This window comes from Pelodiscus sinensis, chromosome 3, assembly GCF_052426305.1.
Source record: "Pelodiscus sinensis isolate ZL-2025 chromosome 3, ASM5242630v1, whole genome shotgun sequence".
Taxonomy (NCBI): domain Eukaryota; kingdom Metazoa; phylum Chordata; order Testudines; family Trionychidae; genus Pelodiscus; species Pelodiscus sinensis.
The window spans coordinates 198,005,679-198,030,000 of record NC_143054.1 but is presented as its reverse complement, the minus strand read 5'-3'; the positions used below and the strand labels follow the sequence as shown (position 1 = coordinate 198,030,000).

Below are 24,322 nucleotides of genomic sequence, written 5' to 3'. Positions count from 1 at the left end.
ATGCCAACATCAAACCCTACAGAAGGGCTCACCTTAGTCTAAAGCAGCTGATATTGGCCATTGTTAGAGACAAAATCACGGACTAGATGAGTGGTTCCCAAACTTTTCGGCATCGTGCCCTTTTTGATTTTTGAAAAACCCTCACGTGCCCCCACCAACAGCAAAACTAGTTGAAACAAACAAAAAAAAACCCCACCCCCACGAACTGACTAGGGCAGCAAAACTTGATGGGAGAGGCAGGGCTGGGTTGCCTCGCACCCCCCAGGGGGACATACACCCAGTTTGGGAACCCATGGACTAGACGGGGCACTGGTCTGATCCAGCATGGAAATGCCTATGTTCTTACTTAGGGCCACATTAATACAGCATCCCACACTGTGTTTTAATGTATTTACATTTTTCTGGTTTTAAAATAGTGAGTCCCTTAGTAAACAGGAGTCTGTGGCTGGCATGGAAGCCTGTTTACCATCACCATATTCAAGAAAAGCTGAAATAGCTGCCAGACCTACTCTGCTGGAGGAGGTTTAATCCCAACTCTTGCCAGGGGGGCACATCAAGCACTTGTATAGGGAACATAAAATAATCCAGAAAGGCCTTTCCTCACAGGTATTTATTTTACACAGTTATTTGCTCTTCTGGCACAATCCTTCTGTACGGTCAAATTGACTTGAGACAGCTGTTCAAAATCACCTTGATTTCCATGGACAAGTTTAAGAAAACTAAATGAACTGTGGGACTCATATGGTACCTCCTGATGAAGGACTTGGGAAGAGAGCCAGATTACAGTATTATGTTTTCTAACATTTGCATTGTGCATAATTTCTTCCTTTCTCCCTTTCTTGCCTCCTCTCCTATTCTCATTTATCATTTCACACTTTTTCCTTTCTATTTTCTTCTGTTTATGTTCACACACTCTCTTTGTTCCTCAGGGAGGCTTACCTAATTTCTCTCTTCCCAACACGTACGGGTTTCTCAGCTATGTTTTTTCCTACCACTATCCAGTTTCACTCCCTTCCTAGATCTCAGTCTATCCAGACTCTTTCCTTAGGACTTCTACAGGAGCTGCTGACTCAGCACTACTTCTTAAAAAAAAAAAAAAAATCGGGATACTTAGGTTCTGAAATACAGATACTGTACACATTCTTAAATTAAAAAAAAAACACTTTGGCCTTTGCAACCAATATCATCTGAGATATTCTTGGATCAGACTGTGTACATTCCTGAACACTAGAGAAATCATTACATTTGAAAATTTTGCTCTTCTGTTTGCTGTCAGAAAGCTACATTTTGAAAAGGTAGAGTAATTGCAGCTTAGTAGGATGAGATTAAAACGTAATCGCTGTGTCAATATTAGGCGACTAGGCCTGTTCAAAATGTTTCCATCTAAACTGTTTTTCAAACACAAAACTGAGTATTTGATTAACAAAACTTTTCACAGAAAGTTTCTACTTTCCACAGACAAGCTTTTCTTTTATTTAAAACAAAAAACAAAACAAAAACCACACAACCAAAAACATTCCATTTTTTCCCCACAAAAAGTCAAAGTTTTTCCATTAAAAAAAAAAAATTGACCAGACTAGTAATTATGATGAAGATGTATTAGTACAGCCTTGGCTGGTGTCACATAAGCATTGCTTAATAAATCAACTACAATCAAAGTATTATTTTTTAACCAAAGATCGTTATTAGACTGTAACTTTTCTAAATTGCTCATTAGTGGGTATTAAGACCATGTGTAAGAAACTTTACATATTAAACAACATATTTCAAGTGCAAGGATTGTTAAATCCATTGGCTCATTTAGTGTAGACAGGAAAGTGCTTCAGTTACAAAATTACTGTTTTTTAAAAACAGAACACCCTCCATTATATATACATAGATAAAACGTTATCTGTCTGCACATGAGCTATGTTGTTTGACAGCTCTGATCTATTTTATTACAAGTATTTAAATTAAAAAGTAAACAAATATTCATTCAGCAGTTACTGCTTCTTTCCAGCTGGGCACAAGATGAATTATCATTACTTTTACTAAAATAACAATGAACTCTTAATCATTCAATCTAGAGTGAATATTAAAAAAAAAAAAAAAAGCACAATTACAATAAAAAATTGGGGAAAAGGACCACCAAAACTACCCAAATCACCTGGACTACATAGGAAAAAGTAAAAATCAACTTGACTTTGTGAATGGAGGAGATTTGGGATTAGGGCAGTCAGATGGGTTCATTACATTTTTATTTAAATGTAGAAAAGATTACGGAGATTCTGGAGCTTACGTACAACTGATCCTTCTTTCTCAAAATACTCAGAGTAAGTATGAAGCGTTATTCTTGTTCTTAACGAACATAAATTTTCTTCCTTACCATAAAAACTTTAGGGTCAGAGGGGTTGTGTGTCCATTACCTTCCATATCACCTTGGGACACAGCTACTACATCATGCAAGACAGCAACCCACATTTCCGATAGTTATCATATCTGCCTTTCCAACATTAACAGCAAGATCCCATTCCTATGGTAGCAAACAAAATCGATCTTTCTAATGATAGACAGAGACTAGGAAGCAACACATTAATGAGAGTAGGTTATACCATGTCACTGGCCAGTATAAGGAGGAAGAAAAAACTATTTTGTTTTGTACATTACATATAAAATGCCTTTTTTTAATTTAAATTAAAAAATGAAACAGGCTTAAGTGCTTATTTCACAATCTCCTTCATACTAAGAAAACGTCTCTCTTCATAAAACTGAGATAATTTGATTATATTCAATGAGATCGGCAATGAGGTTATTTTGTATAACTAGGGCTTCCATCATAGCTGATAAGGGGTGTGACTGGGGAGAGAGAGGGAGCTATCAGATTTCTTTTGGAGTCTGCATCAAAGCAACCAGCACAGATGAGCCTAAAAGTATAAATTCTACTAGTTTCTGGTCCCATTTAATCAGCTCATTTGGTGCTAAAATATTCCTAGCAGTTCACTTTCTGTCTTTATCCAAAGTACATGACATAAAACATCCCATGGGGCTATTCCACTAAATTTATCACTGCTAAAGCAAAGTTGATAGTTCTTCTCAATTTTGGAAAACGTATAGTTCCCCTAAATCTCCAGTTGCCAACTTTCCCAACCGGCTGTACTCAATGTCATTCATGGCAATGGTGTTTGGGTCCGTCCAGTCCAGCAGCATTGGCAATTCTATCTGAATCAGATTTCTCTGTTGGTGCACCTGCCATCAAAACATTAGCACGGAACTGGCTTTTAATTAAAAAATTATGGCTTTATAACCAAGAGAAACGAAGCGTGCAAATAAACTGTAGAGCTAATCTGAGGTCACAAGTAATCCTGTTGCTGAATAATTAACTGATAAATCAGCAGCAGTTAAAAAAAAGGCTGGAAAAGGCTGAACTACCTCTAACGTAACCCTCATCGGTGGTCAAAGGCAGGTCTACACTATTGCCTTATATCGGTACAACTACATTACTCACGGCTGTGAAAAATGCACCCTCCTGAACAACGGAGTTATACCAACCTAACCCCCTGTGTAGACAGTGCTACGTTGATAAGAGCTTCTCCCCTCAACAAAGCTACCCTTTCTCAGGGAGGTAGATGAACTACACCAATGCTACAGCGGTGCAGCTACACTGCTGTACATGAAGACAAGCCCTTAGAACTCTTCAGATGGCATTAGCAGAGGGAATACAGAGGAGGAAGAGGGAAAGCGATGAGCATTCCAAGATCACCTTCCAGGTGGCTTCATTACATCTTTTTAATTTTGCTAAGTCATTTGTAACCAAACATTGTTATATGTTGACAAAAACTACTGAGTTGAAAAAACTACTGAAAACAATAAACTCTTAAAGAAATCATTAGGAAAATTCCGCATAACCCTCCTAGAGTCCTGATTTAACTAATCATGGAACACCAGTGTCTACTTGGTTAATTGTTCTCATGCCAACAATTAACCATAATATTACTCAAAACACAGGGTGCCATCCTACAAGGTGCTTAGCAGCCTCAATTCCCCTTTGCTTCCAAGGGATTTGAGAGCACTTGGCATCTCACAAGCGACACTCGGCTCTTCACAGAGCTAAACCCACCAGCATTACTAATGACCCATTTGTCTCCAACGTCACGTTAGCTCATTTCAGTTTTCCCTATTCCCAAAGAGACAAATATCAAGCATTGCAAACACATGTTACTAGGATTCAACAGACATCTGAAATCTTGATGTGCATAACATCTTGCCAAAGTCAACCTAGTTTCCCCTACATTATTACAGCTGTTGGATTATGGTATTTAAACAAGTATTACCTTCAATGTCTGAAGTGCCTCTGAACTTGTAAAAGTCCTAATTCGAGCTTCAATACAATCAAACTCCTTTAAAAATTCTTGGTTTCGCAACACAGCATTTTTTTGTCGTTCACATATTTCTTTCATGTATTTTTTGAGTTTTACAAAGTTCCTTTTTGCTCTATAGAGGGAAAATAACCCTTTTTATTATGCAAAATGAAACCAGACTTGTAACAATTTGCTTCAGTTTATTAATAGGAGAAAGATTTAAGACAGTGTTACAGTATTCAATATTATTCTTTTTCCCTAAAAGACTAATTATAGATATGAACAATTTATTCAAAGCTATATTATAAACAACAAGATAAGAATGGTCATACTGGGTCAAACCAAAGTCCAGCTAGCCCACTATCCTGTCTGTTGACAGTGGCCAATACCAGATGTCCAAGAGGCAACAAAGAGAACAGTTAATCAACAAGCAATCCATCCTTTGCCACCCTCTCCCAGTCTCTGGCAAACTGAGGCCTGGGACAGCATCCCTGCCTATCTTGGCTAATAGCCAATGATGGACACATCTTCCATGAATTTATCTAGTTCTTTTTTTTATTTGGCTTTCACAACATCCTCTAGCAAAGAGTTCCACAGGTTGACTCTGCATTGTGTGAATACTTTCTTGTATTTGCTCGCTACACCTAAATAACTTAGATTTAAATTTGATTGTAAAATATCTGAAAAGGTGAGGGAAAATATATATACAGGTTGAACCTCTCTAATCTGGCAACATCCGTGGGCTAGCATGATTTTGGTTAACCAAATGTCCACTTATGGGTGAGGCCAAGTTTCAAATGGTCCCATAAAGTTTGTTTACAGCTCCCCATCCTGGCTCTGTGTTCTCTGCTGTTATTTACCTCTAATTTACAGAGGTAAATATTGATGTTCTGTGATTCGGCAAATTGTCTGGTTTGGCACTGGTCAGGTCCCAAGGGTGCAGAACTAGAGAAGTTCAACCTGTACTGAGTTATTCACTCCTTCTGTCTGTCCCTCTCTCTCTCTTTTTAATCAGCCTGTGGTTTCTCTTAGAACACTGGCAGTTTGGCAGACTTAATTTTGCTGTCTATATGACAATTGTTCAACAATGGCTTAAATCTCATCAACAAAAAAAAAAGGCAGAGTCAACAAACGTAAGAGAACTGGGTCAAAACACCCTTGGCCCTCAGTGCTTCCATCTCTAGGTATGTCTCTTGTTCTCAGAAAGTCATAAAAGGCTGCACTTTATGTCCAGAATGGTAAATTTCTTTGATAATGGTCTAAAGCTTCCTCATATGAATTACATAGCCACGGTCTTGCAGAAAGAAAGTCTACCAAAGTCATGCACTAACAACAAAGTTTCAGCAATAATACAGCATAAGGAAATAGTTCCATTTCTTTAGACACTCACAGCATTTTTCATTGTTACTACTATTGTACAAACATTTAATAAGATCTTATATTGAACATGTGAATATTAAAAATTCTCTTAAAAGCTGACAAACTTTACAATAATATTTCAAAAGCATTTTGTGATCTGTACATTGTCCTAACAAACATTAAAATATGCATAAATAGTATTTTAATAGGCTTACATGTAGGTATCAGATTTCCTGTACTCAAACAATTTTCTTTCCAATTCCAGCCTCTTTGTTTCACTAAAGAAAAAAAAAGAAAGGAGATACAGAATGATCAACCCCTTGTTCAAATGTACAAATTAAGTTGCCAAAGAGTAAATAAAACACAGTCTTAAATTCTTTGGGGCAGGGACCAACATTTTTGTTACACGTTCGTACAGTGCCTATTACAGTGGCCCATGACTGCAGCTTGACCTTAGTGGAATTGCTGACAGTTTTTCTCTTGAGAATACAGAATTAATACTGGAAATGCTTTCTAGTCAAATTAACAGTTAAATAGATAAGCTTCTTTTTTTCTAGATGATAGCAGTGGAAAATTTACATTGCATTTTATTTCTTTGTAAGAAAGTGTTCGTCTACACTACATGGCTACTTCGCAATAAGCTATTCTGGAATAGTTATTCCAAAATAGCACATCTACACTGCAAGGAAGCCTAAGAATTAGTCAGAGGCAGGCTTCCCTAATGTAAATGTGCTATCTCGATTTAGAGCCCAAGGAGGCACTGAGGAGGAATAACTTAGCCCCTCACCAGGGCCATTCTATTTCGAAATAGAAGCAGTGGAGTATCTACACACACCTTATTTCGAAATAGCTATTTCCAAATAGGTGTTATTCCTTGTAGAATGAGGTTTACAGATTTTGGAATAAGCCATCCGTTATTTTGAAATTATTTCGAAATAACGGAATGGCTGTGTAGAAGCTCACATTGTTATTTCAAAATAACGCTAGTTATCTCAAAATAATGATGCAGTGTAGACGCACCCAAAGAGATCAACCAATCATAGGGCTCTGCTGGGCCTATCATGGTACATTATCCTTCTGAAGTCAGAGCCCCACAGAAGGGCTTCCAAAACTGGTGACTGAACAAATATATTAAGCAAATACATTTTTGTGATAGTAATCACAAAAGTAGCCGCCTTGAATATTGTAAATAGAAAGGCGGGGTAAAAAAAATTAAATAAATAAATAAATAGTAATCAATTTGCAAAGTTGTAACCACTAAGTCAGCAGTGTTACATGTTTGATGGCGGGGGAAAAGGTTTCTCCCAATTTGTGCATGAACAATAGTATACAGTTAAAGAAGTTATGGGAGACAGTGGATACCACTATACAATAGAACCTCAGTTAGAAACAGGTTGCAACTGGAGGTTGTTCTTAACTCTGAAACGTTCATAACTCAACAAAATGTTATGGCTGTTCTTTCAAAAGCCTACAACCGAGCAGCTTTACACAGCTTTGAAACTTGAAAATAAGAAAAATGCCACTTTCCCTTTGTGTGTTAGTAGTTTAACACAATACTACAGTGTATTTGCATTTATTTTTTGTCTCTGCTGCTGCCTCATTGCATACTACTGGTTCCAAATGTGGTGTGTGACTGATTGGTCAGCTCATAACTCTGAGGTACTATTGGATACAAATTAGGAATCCAAAAATACTTTAGAAAATTCAAACATATTAAGATTTATAATCTTCAATGTTCCTTCAAAAGTATTCAAACCAGAACAGAACTAGCAAATTACAAAGGTATCACTGAAAAGATAGTGAATTGGCAGCCTTAACTATGATGCTCATGGTTGTATGAAAATAAGTGCAACTATGAAGAACCACGGATGGGAGCAGACACATGCAGAACGACAGGAAACAGCTGATAGGCATGACATGAAGGCAAGTCTCCAAGCTGCCTATGGCCCAAAATCCAGCGGTACAGCCCAACCTCGCAGCAAATAATAATCAGTTGCTCACACATAAAGGTGCTATTCTCTCTCACTAGGCAGAGCACTTTGGTAGTCTCCTGAACAGTCAGCCCACAAAGCCATTCACTCACTTTCCGCAGCACTGTATCCTGGAGGAGCTGTCGAGGAACCCTTCTATAGCTGAGGTTACCAACGACATCAAGCTATCCACCGACAAGTCTGCAGGCCCTGACGATATTGCATCTGAAGTGTACAAATGTGGACATGCCCATCTGGGTCAAGAAACTCATCAGCCTTTTCAAGGCTTTCTGGGGGTAGAGGTACCCTGTCCAACCATACATAGGAAAGGGAAGCAAATGCTGCAGAATCTCCTGGCTGTCTATAGTAAGGAGGATCCTTACAAGGTGTGTGCTCATCAGGCTCGCTTCTCACCCAATAGACTCAGCGCCGCTAGAGTCACAGTGCGGTTTTCATGCTGGCCATAGCACCATGGACAAGATGTTTGCAGCCCAAGAAGTACAAGCGAAGGCTTGTGAACTGAACAAAGTCCTGTATATAGTATTTGTTGAGGATATCCATTTTCCCGGATCCCACTTGGGTTTCCCACCACTTACAACTGACCACACAGAAGATTGACTTCTAGCTGAAAAAATGAGTAAGTCAACCTGAGGCTTCCCTTTGGCTCACTCAGATTCACAGTATGTAGCACTGCCAAGTCTTCACAATACTGTAGAATATTTTCTTTACTAGACAAGACTAGTCCTCCAGAGCATTCTACCAGTGAGTCCAGAGAAATCATTTTCAAGCCAAACAGAATCTTCAGGTTCTAGACAGGAAGGATGATCACGTGGCTAGTGTGCAAATCTAATACTGAAGAGAGATCTAGATTCAATTCCCTCTTCTGCCACAGACTTCCTATGGACTCTTGGGCAAATCATTTAAGGCTTGTCTAGACACACAGTTCATGGCAAGCTGGGAAGTAAATCTACACCACCCCAGCCTGCCATGCAAGTGTTTAGGTTGCTCACTAAAAGTTCCCAGATTCACTTGAATTGACTCCCGTTTCAAAGTGGGATAAGTCAAAGAGCACTAGGGAGCTTTCAATGTGCCCTAATAGGATCCACATGGACACACCATGTAGCAAGCTAGGTCAAGGTAGATGTACACCCTTCCATGCTGCAAACTAAGTCTGCAAACAGACTAGCCCTTAAATTCACTGCCTAAAGTCTCCACCTATAGAGCAAGGATATCAGTAGAGGCTGAACCACTCTAGTTCGGCACTCTCTGATCCGGCAACATCCAGCTAACTAAAATAATGCCGGACCACGGATGTCCACTTATGGGTGTGGTCAAGTTTCCTGCAGTCCCATAAAGTTTATTTACAGCCCCCAGTCTTGGCTCTCAGTGTCCTTCATTCATTTGAAGAAGTGGGTCATGCACGCGAAAGCTCATGATATTATCTACATTTTTTGTTAGTCTCTAAAGTGCTGCAGGACCATTTGTAGTTTAAGTGTTCTGTACTGTTATTTACCTCAAATTTACTCCTAAATGTCTTCTAAGAGCCCAGTAAGCAGTGGAAGTGTTGGTAATGCTGCTAAACAATACTGTCCTCCCATGGTCTGGCACATTCTCTCGATTGGCACCAGTCAAGTCTCAAGGGTGCCAAACTACAGAGGTGCAACTCGTACTTCCCCTATTTCATAGTGTTGCAAGGACAAGCACTTAGAAGATTGTGAGTTGCTCCCAAATAACAGTAGAGAATGCCACAGAAGTATGATAGATTAGTTTGTTTTACAGTTCCCTATTCTGCCATCCTGACACTGACTAATAAGTGTTTCCCAACCAAAGTAGCATCAAAGCTTACTACTGCAGGGCTGCTTGGGTGAGCCATTTTAGGGAGCGTTGAAGTGAATGACACAAGACTGAGCTGAACTCCATCTGAAAAACTAAATTCTTGATGCCTTAAAGTTGTAATCTCCTCATACGACTCTCAAATAAGGCAAAAAACCTTACATTAGGCAAAAAAATTGATTACATTTAAAGTGTGATTTCTACAGCACCATGGAAGTTAACGTTCTCTAGGGGTGCATCTACACTGCACTCATAGGTCAAAATAAGATACACAATTTGAGCTACACAAATTGCATGTCTTATTTTGATCTAAGTTTGAAATAAACTGCTATTCCGAAGCATTCCTTAATCCTCGTGGAACAAGGTTACAAGGACATCGGAATAGCGAGCCCGTTGTTTCAAAATCTATTTCGAAATAATGGGCTGGATTAAAAGATATGGAATAGCTATTTCGGGATACCTCTAGTATCCCAAAATAGCACCATAGTCTAGATGTACCCAATGAAAGCAGTTGAGACGTAAGGGAGGCAATGAATTGCTGAGACAGTATCTCTGTTCTCTTTCTCCATTCCAAGAAATTCGTTATTGTCAAAATCTCGTTCAGCCAACTGTTCTTCTGCATGCATGAGTGAATTGGGCCAGCTAATTAAAGCATGTTCTCCAAAACTGTGTATGCCTAGCGCATGCAAATATCTGTTTAAAAGGAACAATAATTCGTAGATGTGTAGTTTTGAAATCCTGTTGTAGAGGACATTTAAATATTTTCCCCATATGCTACATACAGCACTTAAGTTATTGACTTGATCTTCACACCTCTCATATACAAAGATTCTGATCCTAATTAACAGTCATGAAAAATTATTTAAGTGTTTAAGCACAACATGCTCAGAACTGGACATAACACAGACAGCCGTCCATCCTCCAATAAGCTCACTAGACACCAAGGACTTGTCTCTTCTCTGCCTCGCATGTCGTGTAACAATTAACACCTGTGCATAGTGACTTACACAAATGGTAACATTTTATATCACGTTAACTCCAATTGACATTACTATACAAGCTGCGGGGTCTAGGAGATCAAGGACCAGACAACACAGTTCAAAATATAATCTCTATACATTCAACAATAATGCACACTCAAACACTGGGGGGTAGGGAGGGCAGGAAAGGAGGGGCTGTGTCTCCCCAGCAGCTAGAGCCTTCATTATCTTTCCAAGGGTCTCCCCCTTTGCAGCAGCTTGGGACCAAAGGGCGGGGCCTCCCCTGCAGCTACCAGGCTGGGCTGGAAAGGAGGGGCTGTGTCTCCCCAGCAGCTAGAGCCTTGGAGCTGGGGAAAATTGACTCTTCCTGTGTCTCTGCACATCTCAAATTCCCCCCAACTCCCTAGTCTCACCCTACTGCCTTCCACCTACCTCCTACTTTCCCCCCAATCTCACCCCATTGGCCCCTCCCACCTGCTCTATTCCTCCCAAAGTCATCGCCTCACCTTACATATGCATCATCTGTAGGCTCCAGGCACCTGCACAGCTGCACTGAGCAGCGCTTCTCGGTTTGGTGTGTCTGCTGAGGCACACACCTTCAAGGGGACTCTCCATGGCCCACCTCCATCCCTGGAGCTCGCAGGCCACTGGTGGTAAGCAGACTAAAGTCTGAGAACCTCTGACCGAGCAAGAATATAAGCAGCTACAGGATGCTGCAAAGCTGTCAGATGATTTAGATGCACTGTGAGCACTCCGTGAACTTATACGTTTATGGTCAAGTTTTCAAAAGCACCTGTTGCAATTGGTGATGGGTGATGCACTCCATTTAACTGGTGGGGGCTGCAGCAGCTTCCTGCTCACCATGGGCAAGGAGCTGCTCCATCCCCACAACGCTCACCATGATCAGGGGCTGCTCTGGGCATCTGGAGCAGCCTGTCTGTGGTGGGCTGGGGGGAGGTCGCAAGCAAGGACTTCCCCAGCCAGGCTGAAGCAGCCCCTGCCTGCAACAGGGGGCTACTGCAACCCAGCTGCGATGGTGGTGAGGATGCTCCAGCCCCACTGGACTGGAATGCCCCCCTTAATTGGTTAACCCCACATTTCTCAAACTGTGGGTCTCGACCCCCTGGGGGGGGGGGTCGCAGCAACTTAGAGGGGGGTCATGGTATCACAAAGCTTGAGAACACCTGGGTTAACCAATTAAACAGGATTTTACATCCCTAATTGGGACTTAAGCTCTTATATCACTGTGGTGTTTTTGAAATATTTAGCCCTTCCATAGTGAGAAAAATCCTCAGATTCTACACATTTTTTTAAACTACCGCTTAAATCACCACAAAATTTTGAAGTGACCCATGTTCACATACGACCAACAAAGACAATGTTATAGTTGCTTTTGCAGCAGCAAGCTAATATACCTACTGGTATTTGTACTATTGACAACACCAGCACAAACACAACATGCTCATTTAATTTTATTTAGAAATAGGGAGAGAGAGTGAGTCAATCAAATGGAGCAGGCCCATGGATTACTTGTTTTAGACATCCCGTTAAAACAAAGCTAATAGAACGGTTCAGACATATATCCCCGAGTCTGGCGAAGATACGGTTGGCACAAGTCCTGAAGTGGAGACAGAAGTGATACTGTCACCTCTCTGTTCCTGATGCGGGTGAGGGGGGACACTTAACATAGCTTTAAATTACAGCAGCTGGTGTGACACTATCGTAAGGTGGTTTCAATGAGAAAGGATCACCAGCACAACACTTTTCCAGCCATATTCTCTGCAGCAGCCATGGGGTCAGGGAGAGACTGTAAGAAGCAGATGGCATGAAGCCAGCTCTCTCTCAGCTACAGCCACCTGGGGTTTCCCCTATGCAAGAGGAATCACCACCTGGCTTCAAGCCAGCTTTCTAGCCTTCTTTTGCCCTCCAGAGCCATGCTAAGAGAAAGGCACTAGGCCAAGTACCTGGTCCATGGCTTGTAATCTTTACATAAATATTGTACTGGAAACAATAGGTGGGGAAAATGTTACATTAACAGTATATTAAGGCCATGATGAGCTAGCTACAAGAAAATAATGGCTCCTGGGTAGCTTTTGCATTACCACCAAGATCTTGGGTAGGTGGATTTTGAAGGACGATGCACTAACCAATTGTACTATCGGAGCTGCCTAGCCACAAACGCTTTCTAATTTAAGCAAATTATATCCAGTCTGACTATGCTGCCTACATGAACATCTCCACTGTGCTTTAAAATGTATTCAACTAGAGAGCCTTAACAAGATTCTTCTTCATTAGGAGTCAGATTTATAAAGTCTCCCCCCTCTAGGCTTCGTAAGCTGGTGCATGGGATTGCAGCACCTCTCAGGTTTCACCAGGCCATGCCTCTGTCATGACAGATGAGCAGCTGAGCCAAATCTGAGTGAGGTATTCGGATGCCTGAGACTGCAGATGAATGCCTACTAGGTGCTTTTCACACTCCCATCTGCATCTTTAGGAGCCTAACTACCTTTAAAAATCTGGCCCTAAAGGGGCCTTGGAAATACAGTTAGGCCCAGCCTCACTCCACGCTGGCCAGAATTAGAGTTCAGGTGCTGGGGAAGAAGGCACATATATTTAAGGGTAAGTCACAAAAAGACAGATGTAAACTTGGTGGGTTGCCTTAGGCATAAATTGCAGCACACAGTTCTACATCAGTGGGACTCTGTGTCCTCAAGGGACCTTTTTATTTCAGACTCAGGCTAGGCTATGGCAGGAAGACCTCTCCAGCCCTGCTGCTGTGGAGTAGCCCCCACGTCAGTCTGTTAACTGGTTAAACATCAAAAACTCCTTCTTGTGTCAGGACCCCTACAATTACAACACTGTGGAATTTCTGATTTACATAACTGAAAACATGCCATTTATAATTTTAAAAATCCTATGACTGTGACATTGACTGAAATGGACCGTGAATTTGGTAAGACCCTAATTATGTACCTTCAAGGTGTAACATGCTGTGCACCCAGAAACAGAGGCCACCTAAAATCACTAATCTTTTTAAAATGTAACCTTTTAATTATAATTACTTTGTTAAAGAAGCATGCATAAGGGCCAAGTCAAAGTGCTGCCTGCTCCACTTGAAAAGCTCCAAATAACAGCAACAGATCAAAAGTTATTATAGACATTATTCATAATCCCACCCTACACATCACAAAAGTGAGGTGTTAAAGAAGCTAAATAATTAAGAAGTTTAACAACACACACACACACACACTTCACCTACAAACAGCAACATATAACTACCTGAAATAAAATAATAAAACAAAAGGAAGTGGCAGACGTATCATCCTTTGAGTCATTTAAAGCAACTTACATAACTTAGACTAAATACAGTTCTGTTTAAAAAAAAGTTTTAAATATCCCTAATAACAGGAATTGATTAGTGACACTCCCCCTACCCAATTTTCAGCTGAGGACATTTTACGTTTGCATTTAGAAGTTCTCCTGTTGTGTGGGCAACAAACACTGTGCTAAAGTTTACCAAATGTGGCAGCATTACTTAGAGCAGTTGCTTTCAGATCTTTTTGGAATGCTCTCACTAACTCACAGACTGTTTCTTAGGTCCTGGCTCTGAAACTTGCTTGATGTTCATAGAGCCTTGCAAATCCTTGGATATCCCCTTTATATCTGCAAGTATCCACATATGAGGTTGTGGATGTGGATATATGCTCAGTTCATTTTTGCTGATATAGATGTAGATACAAAATGTTCTATCCATACAGGGCTCTATTCATAGACAGACCCCTGTGTCTATGCTGTATCCTACTGACTTGAGTGAGGCTCCACACTGGTATTTTATTCAAGTAAAGTGATAAGCAACCAATATTCTGGCATGTTAACTTATCTTACAGAAAGAGGCAAATTCCCAGAACTGGAACATGGCTGTGGGATCCACCACACAGAACAAGCTACCTAATAGGAGCCAAAGACAACACCCTCCTGAACTCTCATTCCCAATTCTCCATCCTCCCAGGAATAACCACAGTCCTTGGTTATATAAAGACATAACATTGGGACAGTATTAAGATAACACAAACATAAAGTGGCTTTAGTGCATCTGAGGCCAATGACTTGGTTATGATCTATTTAGTTGCATTGTTGTTACTTTCCACTCTGCACTTCCTATTTATTAGGGCCAGCTTGGGAGTGAAAGGAGCCTGTAGAAGGAGGAATCAGAAGGAGATAGGAGCTAGAAGCCTACAAGAGTGTGTGAACTTAAGTAAACTGACAAAGGGAGGCTGGAGGCGGGGGACAAACAAAACGGACTGGAACTGGGCTGGAAGGGACAGAGTAGAGAGGTGTGCAATTGAGGAGGAAAGAGGAACAGACAGATGGGAGTCAGGGGGAAGGAAGGACAGACGGGGGGGGGGGGTTCAGGACAGACGGGGAGCACAGGATGGGAAGACAGGGGCCGGGGGAAGGACGGGCAGACAGGGGGAGAGACTCAGAACAGGCAGCCAAGGGGCCGGGGGCCGCAGGACAGACAGGGGACGGGCGGACAGACAGACACGGGGGCAGAGAAAGGACGGACAGACGAGGCGGGGGGGGACAGACAGGGGACGAGGCGGGGGCGGATTGCGGAGGGGGCCGGGGGCCGGACGGGGGGGCTCAGGACGGACGGGGGGGGACCGGGGGCCGGGCAGACGAGGGGGGGGGGACGGACACGGGGGGGTCGCGGGGGGGCCAGGCAGACGGGGGGGGGGCCGGGGGAGGGGGGAAGACGGGGGGGGGGGCGGAGGGGGCGCGGGGGGGCCGGGGGGGGGGGGAGGGGGCCCGGGGGGGGGGACGGAGGGGGGGGGGAGGGGGACGGAGGGGGGGTCGCGGGGGGGGCCGGGCAGACGGGGGGGGGGGCGGGGGGGTCGCGGAGGGGGGGGCAGACGAGGGGGGGCGGACACGGGGGGGTCGCGGGGGGGCCGGGGGGGGGGGGGAGGGGGGGGCGGACGGGGGGGGACGGCGGGGGGGGGGCCGGGGGGGGGGCAGAGAGGGGGGGGGACGGGGGGGGCAGGGGGGGGCTCGGGGGGGGGGCCGGGCAGACGGGGGGGGGACGGACACGGGGGGGTCGCGGAGGGGGCGGGCAGACGGGGGGGGGGGAACGGAGGGGGCCGGGCACGGGGGGGGACGGCGGGGGGGCGCGGGGCCGGGCAGACGGGGGGGGGCGGACACGGGGGGTCGGGGGGGGCGGACGGGGGGGGGGGGGGGGAGGGGGCCGGGGGGGCGGAGGGGGAGGCAGGGGGGGGGACGCGGGGGGGGCGGAGGGGGCCGGGCAGACGGGGGGGGCGGACACGGGGGGGTCGCGGAGGGGGCCGGGGCGGGGGGGGAGACGGGGGGGCGGGGAGGGGGGGCACGGGGGGGTCGCGGAGGGGGCCGGGCAGACGGGGGGGGACGGACACGGGGGGGTCGCGGAGGGGGCCGGGCAGACGGGGGGGGACGGACACGGGGGGGTCGCGGGGGGGCCGGGCAGACGGGGGGGGAGGGGGGGGGGGGGACACGGGGGGGTCGCGGGGAGGGGGCCGGGGGGGGCAGGGGGGGGGGGCGGACCGGGGGCGACGGGGGGGGGCGGGGGGACCGGGGGGGACGGGGGGGGCCGGAGACGGGGGGGCCGGGGGGGGGGACGGAGGGGGCGGGGGGGGGGCGGACAGGGGGGGGGCCGGGCAGACGGGGGGGGGGGGGACCGGGGGGGCGCGGGGGGGCCGGGCAGACGGGGGGGGGCCGAGGGGCCGCGGGCGCGCTAGGCCTGGGCCGGGGCCCTCACCTGTCCCGGAGCCGCAGCTGGAGGCTGCCCAGGGTCGCGGCGGGCTGAGGGCGCCGGGCTCCCCCCGCGGCGCCGGGCCCGGGCGCCCCGCACATGCCGCGCTGTTTACACCGGTGTCCTAAGCGACGGCTCCCACCATGCACCGCGCCCGAGCGGACCCGGAAGCGCTGGGCAGGAGGCGGGGCCTCGCGCGTAGCCCGGCCAGGGAGGGGGGCGCGCGGCCCAAGCCCCGCCCCCTGCTGGCGGCGGCGGGGAGCTCACCCCAAGCCCCGCCCCTCACTTGGGCCATAAGCCCCGCCCCCTGCTGCTGGCCAGGGGGCGGGGCCCGGTCCCCAGACAGGCCTTAGTGAGCTGGCACCAGGCGCTGGCCTGAGCCCTCCCTGGCCCTGGCTTGTAGCTGCTGGAGGAAAGGCAGGGACCCCCCCCGCGCTTCCTCCCAGCCCAGCGCTGTGGCCCCCGGCCCGGCCCGGTTCCTGGTTCCCGCCGTGGGACTGCAAACCAGAATCTCGGCGTCCCTTAACAAATAAACCAGTCTGCTTCCAAAAGCTGGGCCATGTGACAGGCGCGGGTCACACGCAGTAACCTTTGCAGGAGTCTGCAGACAGCTTGGTAGCCAAGCGCAGAGAGGGTGACCTGCCCACTCGCCATTAGTCAGTGCTCTGTGTGCCCCTGCCTTCCCCACAACTCCAAATTGATTGGCTCAGATTACACTGTGCGCCCTGTAGGTACTATTCCAAGGAACCCACACTCAAGGCCTCAAAGAGTGCAAGCTGGAATCCAGCTCCCAGTCAATCAAATGAGGAAACAGAGCATAGACAGCAGATTCAGCAGGCCAACAGCTTATTGTTGAGTGTTTTGTAAGCGTCACAACAGAGTTTTAAGGGGGGCACTGAAGAGGACTGCATAAAAGATGTATGTATAATTGCAGGAAGCATCTCCAATATGTAAATATCTAAATGCAATGTAAAGCACTATAATGCTTACACAAAACCTCCTCTCTCTACCGCCTTTCTTGCTGATCAATATGGTCTCCTTTTAGTCTCATGTCTGTTGTTTCTTGTGCTCAATTGTAAGCTCCTGGGGGCAGAGACGTCCTTGTTTTGTGTTTGTGCATCAGCTAGCACAATGAGGCACTGGACTACAGTAACTGAAATAATAATAATAAAAACCCCAAGGTGACTGTGAGAAAACAAAGCTTGACATTTTCTTTTCATTTTAATTTTGTAACTTACCTTGATCGGTCTGTTTTCACTTGCAACCACTTAAAACCTGCTGCTTGTACTTAACAAAAACACTTTTGTTTGCTATCAAGGCCAGTATAAATAATTGTTACCTGGGGGAAACAAGCAGTGTGCATATTCCTTTTTCTTGATAAAGGGAGCTTGCCTGAACGAGCTTTCACTGTGGAAAACTTTTACACAGAGAAAGACGGATTTATTTGGGGGTTTGATCCCTTTGTAGGTTGGTTTCTTGGGTGCTCTGCCCTAAAATTGCTTTCTCTCAGAGATGAAGTAGTTCAGTGTCTGCATTCCTTTTCAGGGGGGCAGTAACCCCAACTCTGCCTTATCTAGGAGAGGCCAGAGGATCTGGCCCAGTAGGATAGGGTGGTGGGAAGCCCCAGAAAGCAAGAAGGCAGAGGTTGGTGGCATGATCAGCACACCAGGGAACAATCCCATGGAGTCTCTTGTGACAACACCCTGTCACATGAGGCTAATTCCATAAGTAGTTGTGGGGTGTTCAGATACTATGGTTAAAAAAAAGTCCAGTCTCTAAATCAGTGGTACTCAAACCTGTAACAGAAGGAATGCTACGCTAAGTAGAGGTGCAGACAGCTCCAAAAGGATTAAATGTATTTAGAACAGAAAAGTGATCAGTACACATTTATAATAAAATGATTAACAAAATCACATTCTCTATTAGAATAACTTTCCTAAACCATCAATATTTACTTACATTAGTTGCTTATGAACAGAGACAGTGTGTGTCGCTGCGATGGGGCATATCAACCCCTCACTGGTGCAGCAAGAGTTAATCCTGCTCACCTAGGCTATGTCTAGACTGAAGGCTTCTTACGGAAGAAGCTTTTCCAGAAGAGATCTTCCAAAAAAACTTCTTCCGAAAGACCGTGTCCACACTGCCAAAGCACATCAAAAAAGTGATCTGCTTTTTCGAAAGAGCGTCCAGACTGAATGTATTTAAACTGCGATTACTATGGACGGAGCGGCCACCAGGGCAACTGTGCATTTTCCTCTTTCCTCTTCTTTCACAAGAACTCCCTCTTCCCCAGCCACACATGCCTTTTTGTGAAAGCTCTTCTGAAAAAGGGCTTCTTCCTCGTAGAAAGAGGATTGCCAGTGCTGGGAAAACCCCTCTGTTCTTTCAATTTTCTTTTGAAAGAGTGTGGACACAATTGAAGTTTTTTTCGGAAAAACAGTCGTTTTTCCGGAAAAAAAACCTCTGTAGTGTACACATACCCTGCCCCCTAGCTCTGCTGAACATGCTACAGGTGGAGGCCAGGTATGAAGGCCTGCCAAGCAGCGCAGTCTGGGCTGACTACTCATGAGGGAAGGAAGTGTTGGGCTAGTTCCTGAGGAAGGACTGCTTGTGCAGCAGGATGTTGACACTGCTGAGAGGGGAGGGATGGAAAACCCAGAAACGTGGAAGGAAGCGATCTAGAGGAGTTTTGTGAGACATGGTAGCCATATCAGAGCAGCTTACTGTGTTTTAATGGGAGCCCTGCTGTGCTAGTGGTGGGCAAATCTGCCACCAACAGGTCCCTGAGTTGGGACTGGGTGAAGAGGGTGGGGCTGAGTCCCCTTAACCCTGACTACTACCCCCTCCTGAGGTGATTACCCTGCACCCCTTCTTATCAACTGCTACCTTGTGCTGCCCTGTGACTGAAGGGCTTTGCTACTGACTCTGGGGGTGTGTCTAAACTACATGGCTCCATCGATGGAGCCATGTAGATTAGCCTGATCGGCAAAGGGAAATGAAGCCGCGATTTAAATAATCGCGGCTTCATTTAAATTTAAATGGCTGCCGCGCTGAGCCAACAAACAGCTGATTAGCTGTTTGTCGGCTCAGCGCGCTAGTCTGGACGCTCCTGCACCGACCTGAAAGCCCTTTATCGACCTCCCCATTATACCTCGTAGGATGAGGTTTACCGGGGAGGTCGATAAAGGGCTTTCATGTTGGCAGGGGAGTGTCCAGACTGCCCCAACCTGCTGACAAACAGCTGATCGGCAGAGCGGGGCAGCCATTTAAATTTAAATGAAGCCGCGATTATTTAAATCGCGGCTTCATTTCCCTTTGCCGAACAAACAAATCTACATGGCTTGGTCGACGGAGCCAGGTAGTCTAGACGTACCCTGGTTGTCCAGCTATGTTGTCCTGGTAGCTGGAACTACAGCGGAAGACTCAAATTGTTGAGCCCAACGATGAGGCTGTGGAGTACCCAACCCACACCCTGAGAGTGATGTGTATCTTGATCCCGTGGCAGCACGTCACATATATTCTACATCACATTTCCCTGCCCCCAGGGCAATAACCACAGGCAGGCCGGGCATCACTCAAATTTGTGAAAAGAGCCACGTTCTAGATTCTAGAGACACGTATATCTCAAAAGCCGCAGGTTGAGTCCCCCAGTTCTAACAGTAACCAACCCCTTCTGCAATTCCAGGTTCTTCTGCCAGGTTTTAATGTTCTATAGCACTGCTAATGACTCTCCACACGTCTCAGTTTCAAATTTGGATAACACGTTTCAAAAAGCATTGCTGGATAGATGCAGTTGTACTTAACAGTCCCTAAATTAACTGCCATCACTTGAATACCCGTAGCTGCTGCCTGGCTTAGTCCTCACAGATCCACTATAAATAAATGGCTCTCATAAAGATATGGGAGGTTTTAGCTTGTGAAAAAGCTTACACACTCAATAAGACACATATGCAAAGGATTTGCAGATTTGGGAGCCTTTTATTATTGCATTCACCCAACGTGTGATTAAACGGAAAACCCTGCTGTTCTATTTTCTTTCTATTGAAAGCACAAAAATGCTAGTCAGACTTCTGGTGCAGGGTTGATTTCATACCTATCAACCACCAGAAAGACAATTTTGCCACTGATCCCGATCTCTATCAGATACTGAACAAAACCCTGGATCGGAATATGCCTGAAATGTAGGAGATTTGGAACCTGAAATCGGGATCCATGCTGTATAAGTCAGGTCCATTAAAAACCTGCAGGGGGGAAAAAGGAAGATATTCAGAATATATCCGGCTGCTTTGAAATAATGAAATGAGTGCTGTAATGTATGGCCTGATCCTGAACCATCAATGTCTATGGAACTTTGTCATTGATTTCAGTGGATCCAGGATCACAGTGTCGTCGTCCCCTCCCCTGCTCCTGCCATCCCAACCCCACAGTGTTTCCGATGCACAATTTTCCTCACAGGTCTTGCTATATGTTGTGTTTTTCTTAAAGCCACTGGAGTCAAGAGGCTTAGACTTTGACTATCAGCTTTCATTTAATTAAGTAAATGTCTAACCTTCCTGATTGTGCAGAAAAAGTTGAAAACGTGACTCTATCTAGGGTTCCCTAAAGGTTCAAACCCCAGAAGGCAAATAAAAAGCCAAAATGTATTCTTGGCTTAAAAACATCAGGAGACTTACAACTGTCTTTGTTTTGGGAGGCTTGACTCGTGAGTTTTGCATGCTTGCGTTTGCCAGCACTACCCACAGGGTGGACCACACCGAAAAGTTCGGCAGCGCCTAACCATAACCACTTTCCCAGTGGCACTAGAAGGAGCAATAGACGGAAACCGAGACACCCCTCATAAGCTTTCCTCTTGTCTCGAGTGGAATGAGGGAGGGAGCAAAATTTAAACTAGAGATGCTGCAGCCGCTCCGTAGTATTATTAAATAAGCTCTCTTCCCTGCCTGTCAGCTGAAACTGAGATCAGAATAAATACAATCCCACTTTTGATACTGTGTATAGCAGCCATTAAAGAAAGAGTGTTAGTTCAAAATGGCCGCCAGGGTAGACGGTCTGCAGGTTATATGTACTGCGATGGGGCACACGCCTCTTGAGCGCTACCTAGCAGCTGGTGGGGGTGCTGCAGTCCTTTTCTCACTCCAGTGCAGGTTGCCAGACAACTTTGGCATGTCTTCAGGGACTTGGCCCTTTGGTCAAGTCAAACTTCAAATGAACCCCTTCTGCAATAATAAGGAGTCTAGCAGCGGCGCACGCAAAGTCTCCTCTTCTTCTTCTCCCCGCCATGGGCACGCAGCGCCAGAGGGAACTGCCCGCTGTTCAAAACGGTTGGTGATTCCTCTGGATACTGCGCACCCCTGGCACAGCAGGGACAGGGGCCAAGAGATTTTGTGTGCTCCCCTGCCCTGCGGAGGCACGTGCCAAGTCTCCTCTGCCCCACCTCCTAGGGGCATGCTGTGCCTAGAAGAACATAAGAACATAAGAACGGCCGTACTGGGTCAGACCAAAGGTCCATCTAGCCCAGGATCCTGTCTACCGACAGTGGCCAGCACCAGGTGCCCCAGAGAGGGTGGACCGAAGACAATGATCAAGCGATTTGTCTCCTGCCATCCCTCTCCAGCCTCTGACAAACAGAGGCCAAGGACACCATTTTATCCCCTGGCTAATAGCCTTTTATGGACCTAACCTCCATGAAATTATCTAGCTTCTCTTTAAACTCTATTATAATCCTAGCCTTCACAGCCTCCTCTGGCAAGGAGTTCCACAGGTTCTTCTGTGTAGGCCCTGCCCCTTCCACTTGAGGCCCCACCCCTTCTGGGAGGAGCCAGCCTGGGAACCACTACCAAAATTGGTGAAGTGGCCTCCCCTACAAAAATTATTGCCTATCCCTAGTTTACCGCAATCTGTCACTGCTATTGCCCTGGGCCCCTTACTATTGGACCCATTTCATCTCTAGGCCTATCTCATGGCTCGTATCCTCAGCTACTTCTACCCTCTGGTCCTTGCCAGGAACTAACCTGCTTTCTTCTTCTTTTTTTAATGGCAAAGCAGACTTGACGGAATAGTCTATAGATACCACTGATTCTCATTGCTCAGTACTCACCAGTTGACAATCTCGTGCGCTGCCTTGTGGCTTTCAAGTAATACACCTTTCTAATAACATGCCCTTTCCCCGGTGTTTTTACTGAATAACAATGCAAGTTTTGTTTCTTCAAGACATTTAAATTCCTCAGAAAGCTTTCCCCGTTCTTTATCAAAGCGTTCACCTGCCTGCAAAAGGTGACTGATTGTTTCTGCCACCTCACAGTGCACACACACGTCGTCTTTGTGTTTGTTTATGTATTTGAAAAAGACTTTTGCTTACCTCCCAGTGGTTCATTAGTATTTGGAGCAGAAGAACTTCACTGGTGCTATCCTGGCTCTAGAGCAGGGGTGGAGACATTTCGGGGAGTCGGGGGCCACTGACCAGCAGGAAAATCAGTCAAGGGCCGCACACAAGTGAGAAGGAAAAGGGCATTCCTCATATTCCCCTCACACACCAGAGCCTGGGGGTGGGGGCAGGCTAGTAGATTTTGTGTGCTCCTGCCCTGTGGGTGGGTGGTGGAGGGTTAGAGCATCAGCATAGACTCCCCAGCGTTTGGGGGGGGATCCCTGAGCCTTAGGGGCCTGATCCAGCCAAGCCGGGGGCCGCATCTGGCCCCTGGGCCTGAAGTTCCCTCCCCCCCCCCCCCCCCCCCCGGTGCTTTAGATTAAGTCCTCATCTCTAGGGCATAATTCAAAAAAAATCTTTTTTCCACTAATCCAAATTTTTTGCCGTTCCTCTTTGAGATTTTTCTGTCCCAAGTGTTTCAATTCCTATTTACTCCTGCCCTAGTTAGAAACAGGGTATTTCTATGTCAAGCCATCCATTTCTTACAAAGTCTTTAGCTTTTTGTCTGCCATTTTGTTCCCTGTTATCCCAAAATGTTGTGGGATCCAGGCTAGTGCTTCATGTATCCCTCTGTATTAACTCTGGGATTAGAAATATGATGTCATTGATCAAATCACACTTAGTGAGACACTTATTTTTTAATTTAAAAAAGGTTTCAGATTGAATCCAGTCCCCTCCCTCACCCCCCTCCAATACTGGGCATATATCCCAGATCCAATTTAATCCTGGTATTATTGCTTCTAGTTTGGCTGTCATGCCAGCTACATAATCAGATGTTCTTTTAGATGTACTAATTACCAATTTAGGCATAGAATATGCCATCCCTCCTCTCACTGGATTTTTTTCGGTTTTGGATCCCTCGGTATATATTTGACAAAACTGACTCCACCTGCCTGCAATATACTGGTACACATCTTTTTTTTTTTTTTTTTTTTTTTTTTAATACCCACTGCCTCGTTTTTACTTTTAAGTTTATAAAGTAAATCAAAATCCACATGTGGTGGTGCAGTTTTCCCTCCGTCACTGATTTCTCCCCCGGACTAAAAGTTTTGACTTTTTTCAGCTTTTCCTTCTCATTCCACTCCTTCATTCATGCTTTAACTTACATGGCATAATAGCATGTGCCATAGTCCACCTATTGAATTCCCAGCAATCCTAATATATGTGTTTGGTACTTTCATCATTGCTGTTCCCATTATCTTTGGTCCAGAAAATTAGGCCCAGGACTTGCCTTCCTAGTGAAACAGGCATTTCACTAGAAACTATCTGTAGCACTCAGAGAGGCGTTGAAATAAATGCACCGCGTACAATTTGGAAAGCCAGGGCTTGTGTGTGTGTCAGGTGCAGGGGTGTGTGTGTCAGGCGCAAGAGTAGCAGAACTTGAGGGTGGTGGGACTAATCTCCCACAATTGAAATATTGGGTGGGGGGGCGATCTATGTTTCTCTCTCCCCCCCCTCCATTCTGCTTCACCTTCAGGAAACTAATATTCTTGGAAACTGCACTCACATGCTACTGAACGGAAAGACCGGGAGGGGATGGAGCAGCTGCTGCAGCACCTCAAATTAGAGCAGGGAGCAGGTAGGAACCAGGGATCGGGCTGGAGTCAGAAGCAGCTGGGCCAGGCAAGAGATATGCA

General features: G+C 45.9%; 1 protein-coding gene across 4 annotated transcripts in view; it reads right to left on the bottom strand.

Annotated features, from left to right (window-relative positions):
- Positions 1–16,434, bottom strand: part of KIZ (kizuna centrosomal protein) — a 99,416-nt gene extending 82,982 nt beyond the window's left edge. The window contains exons 1-3 of one of the 4 annotated variants that reach the window (XM_075925795.2): positions 16,268–16,434; positions 5,912–5,974; positions 4,311–4,470 (exon numbers count right to left, since the gene is read on the bottom strand). In XM_075925795.2, coding sequence (XP_075781910.1) covers positions 4,311–4,470; positions 5,912–5,974; positions 16,268–16,362 — 318 coding nt within the window. In that variant the 5' untranslated portion in view covers positions 16,363–16,434. Of the gene's footprint in view, positions 1–4,310; positions 4,471–5,911; positions 5,975–16,267 lie in introns of those variants that run through there. The other 3 variants (XM_075925798.2, XM_075925796.2, XM_089777561.1) reach the window with 3 other exon arrangements.
- Between the last annotated feature and the right edge of the window lie 7,888 nt (positions 16,435–24,322).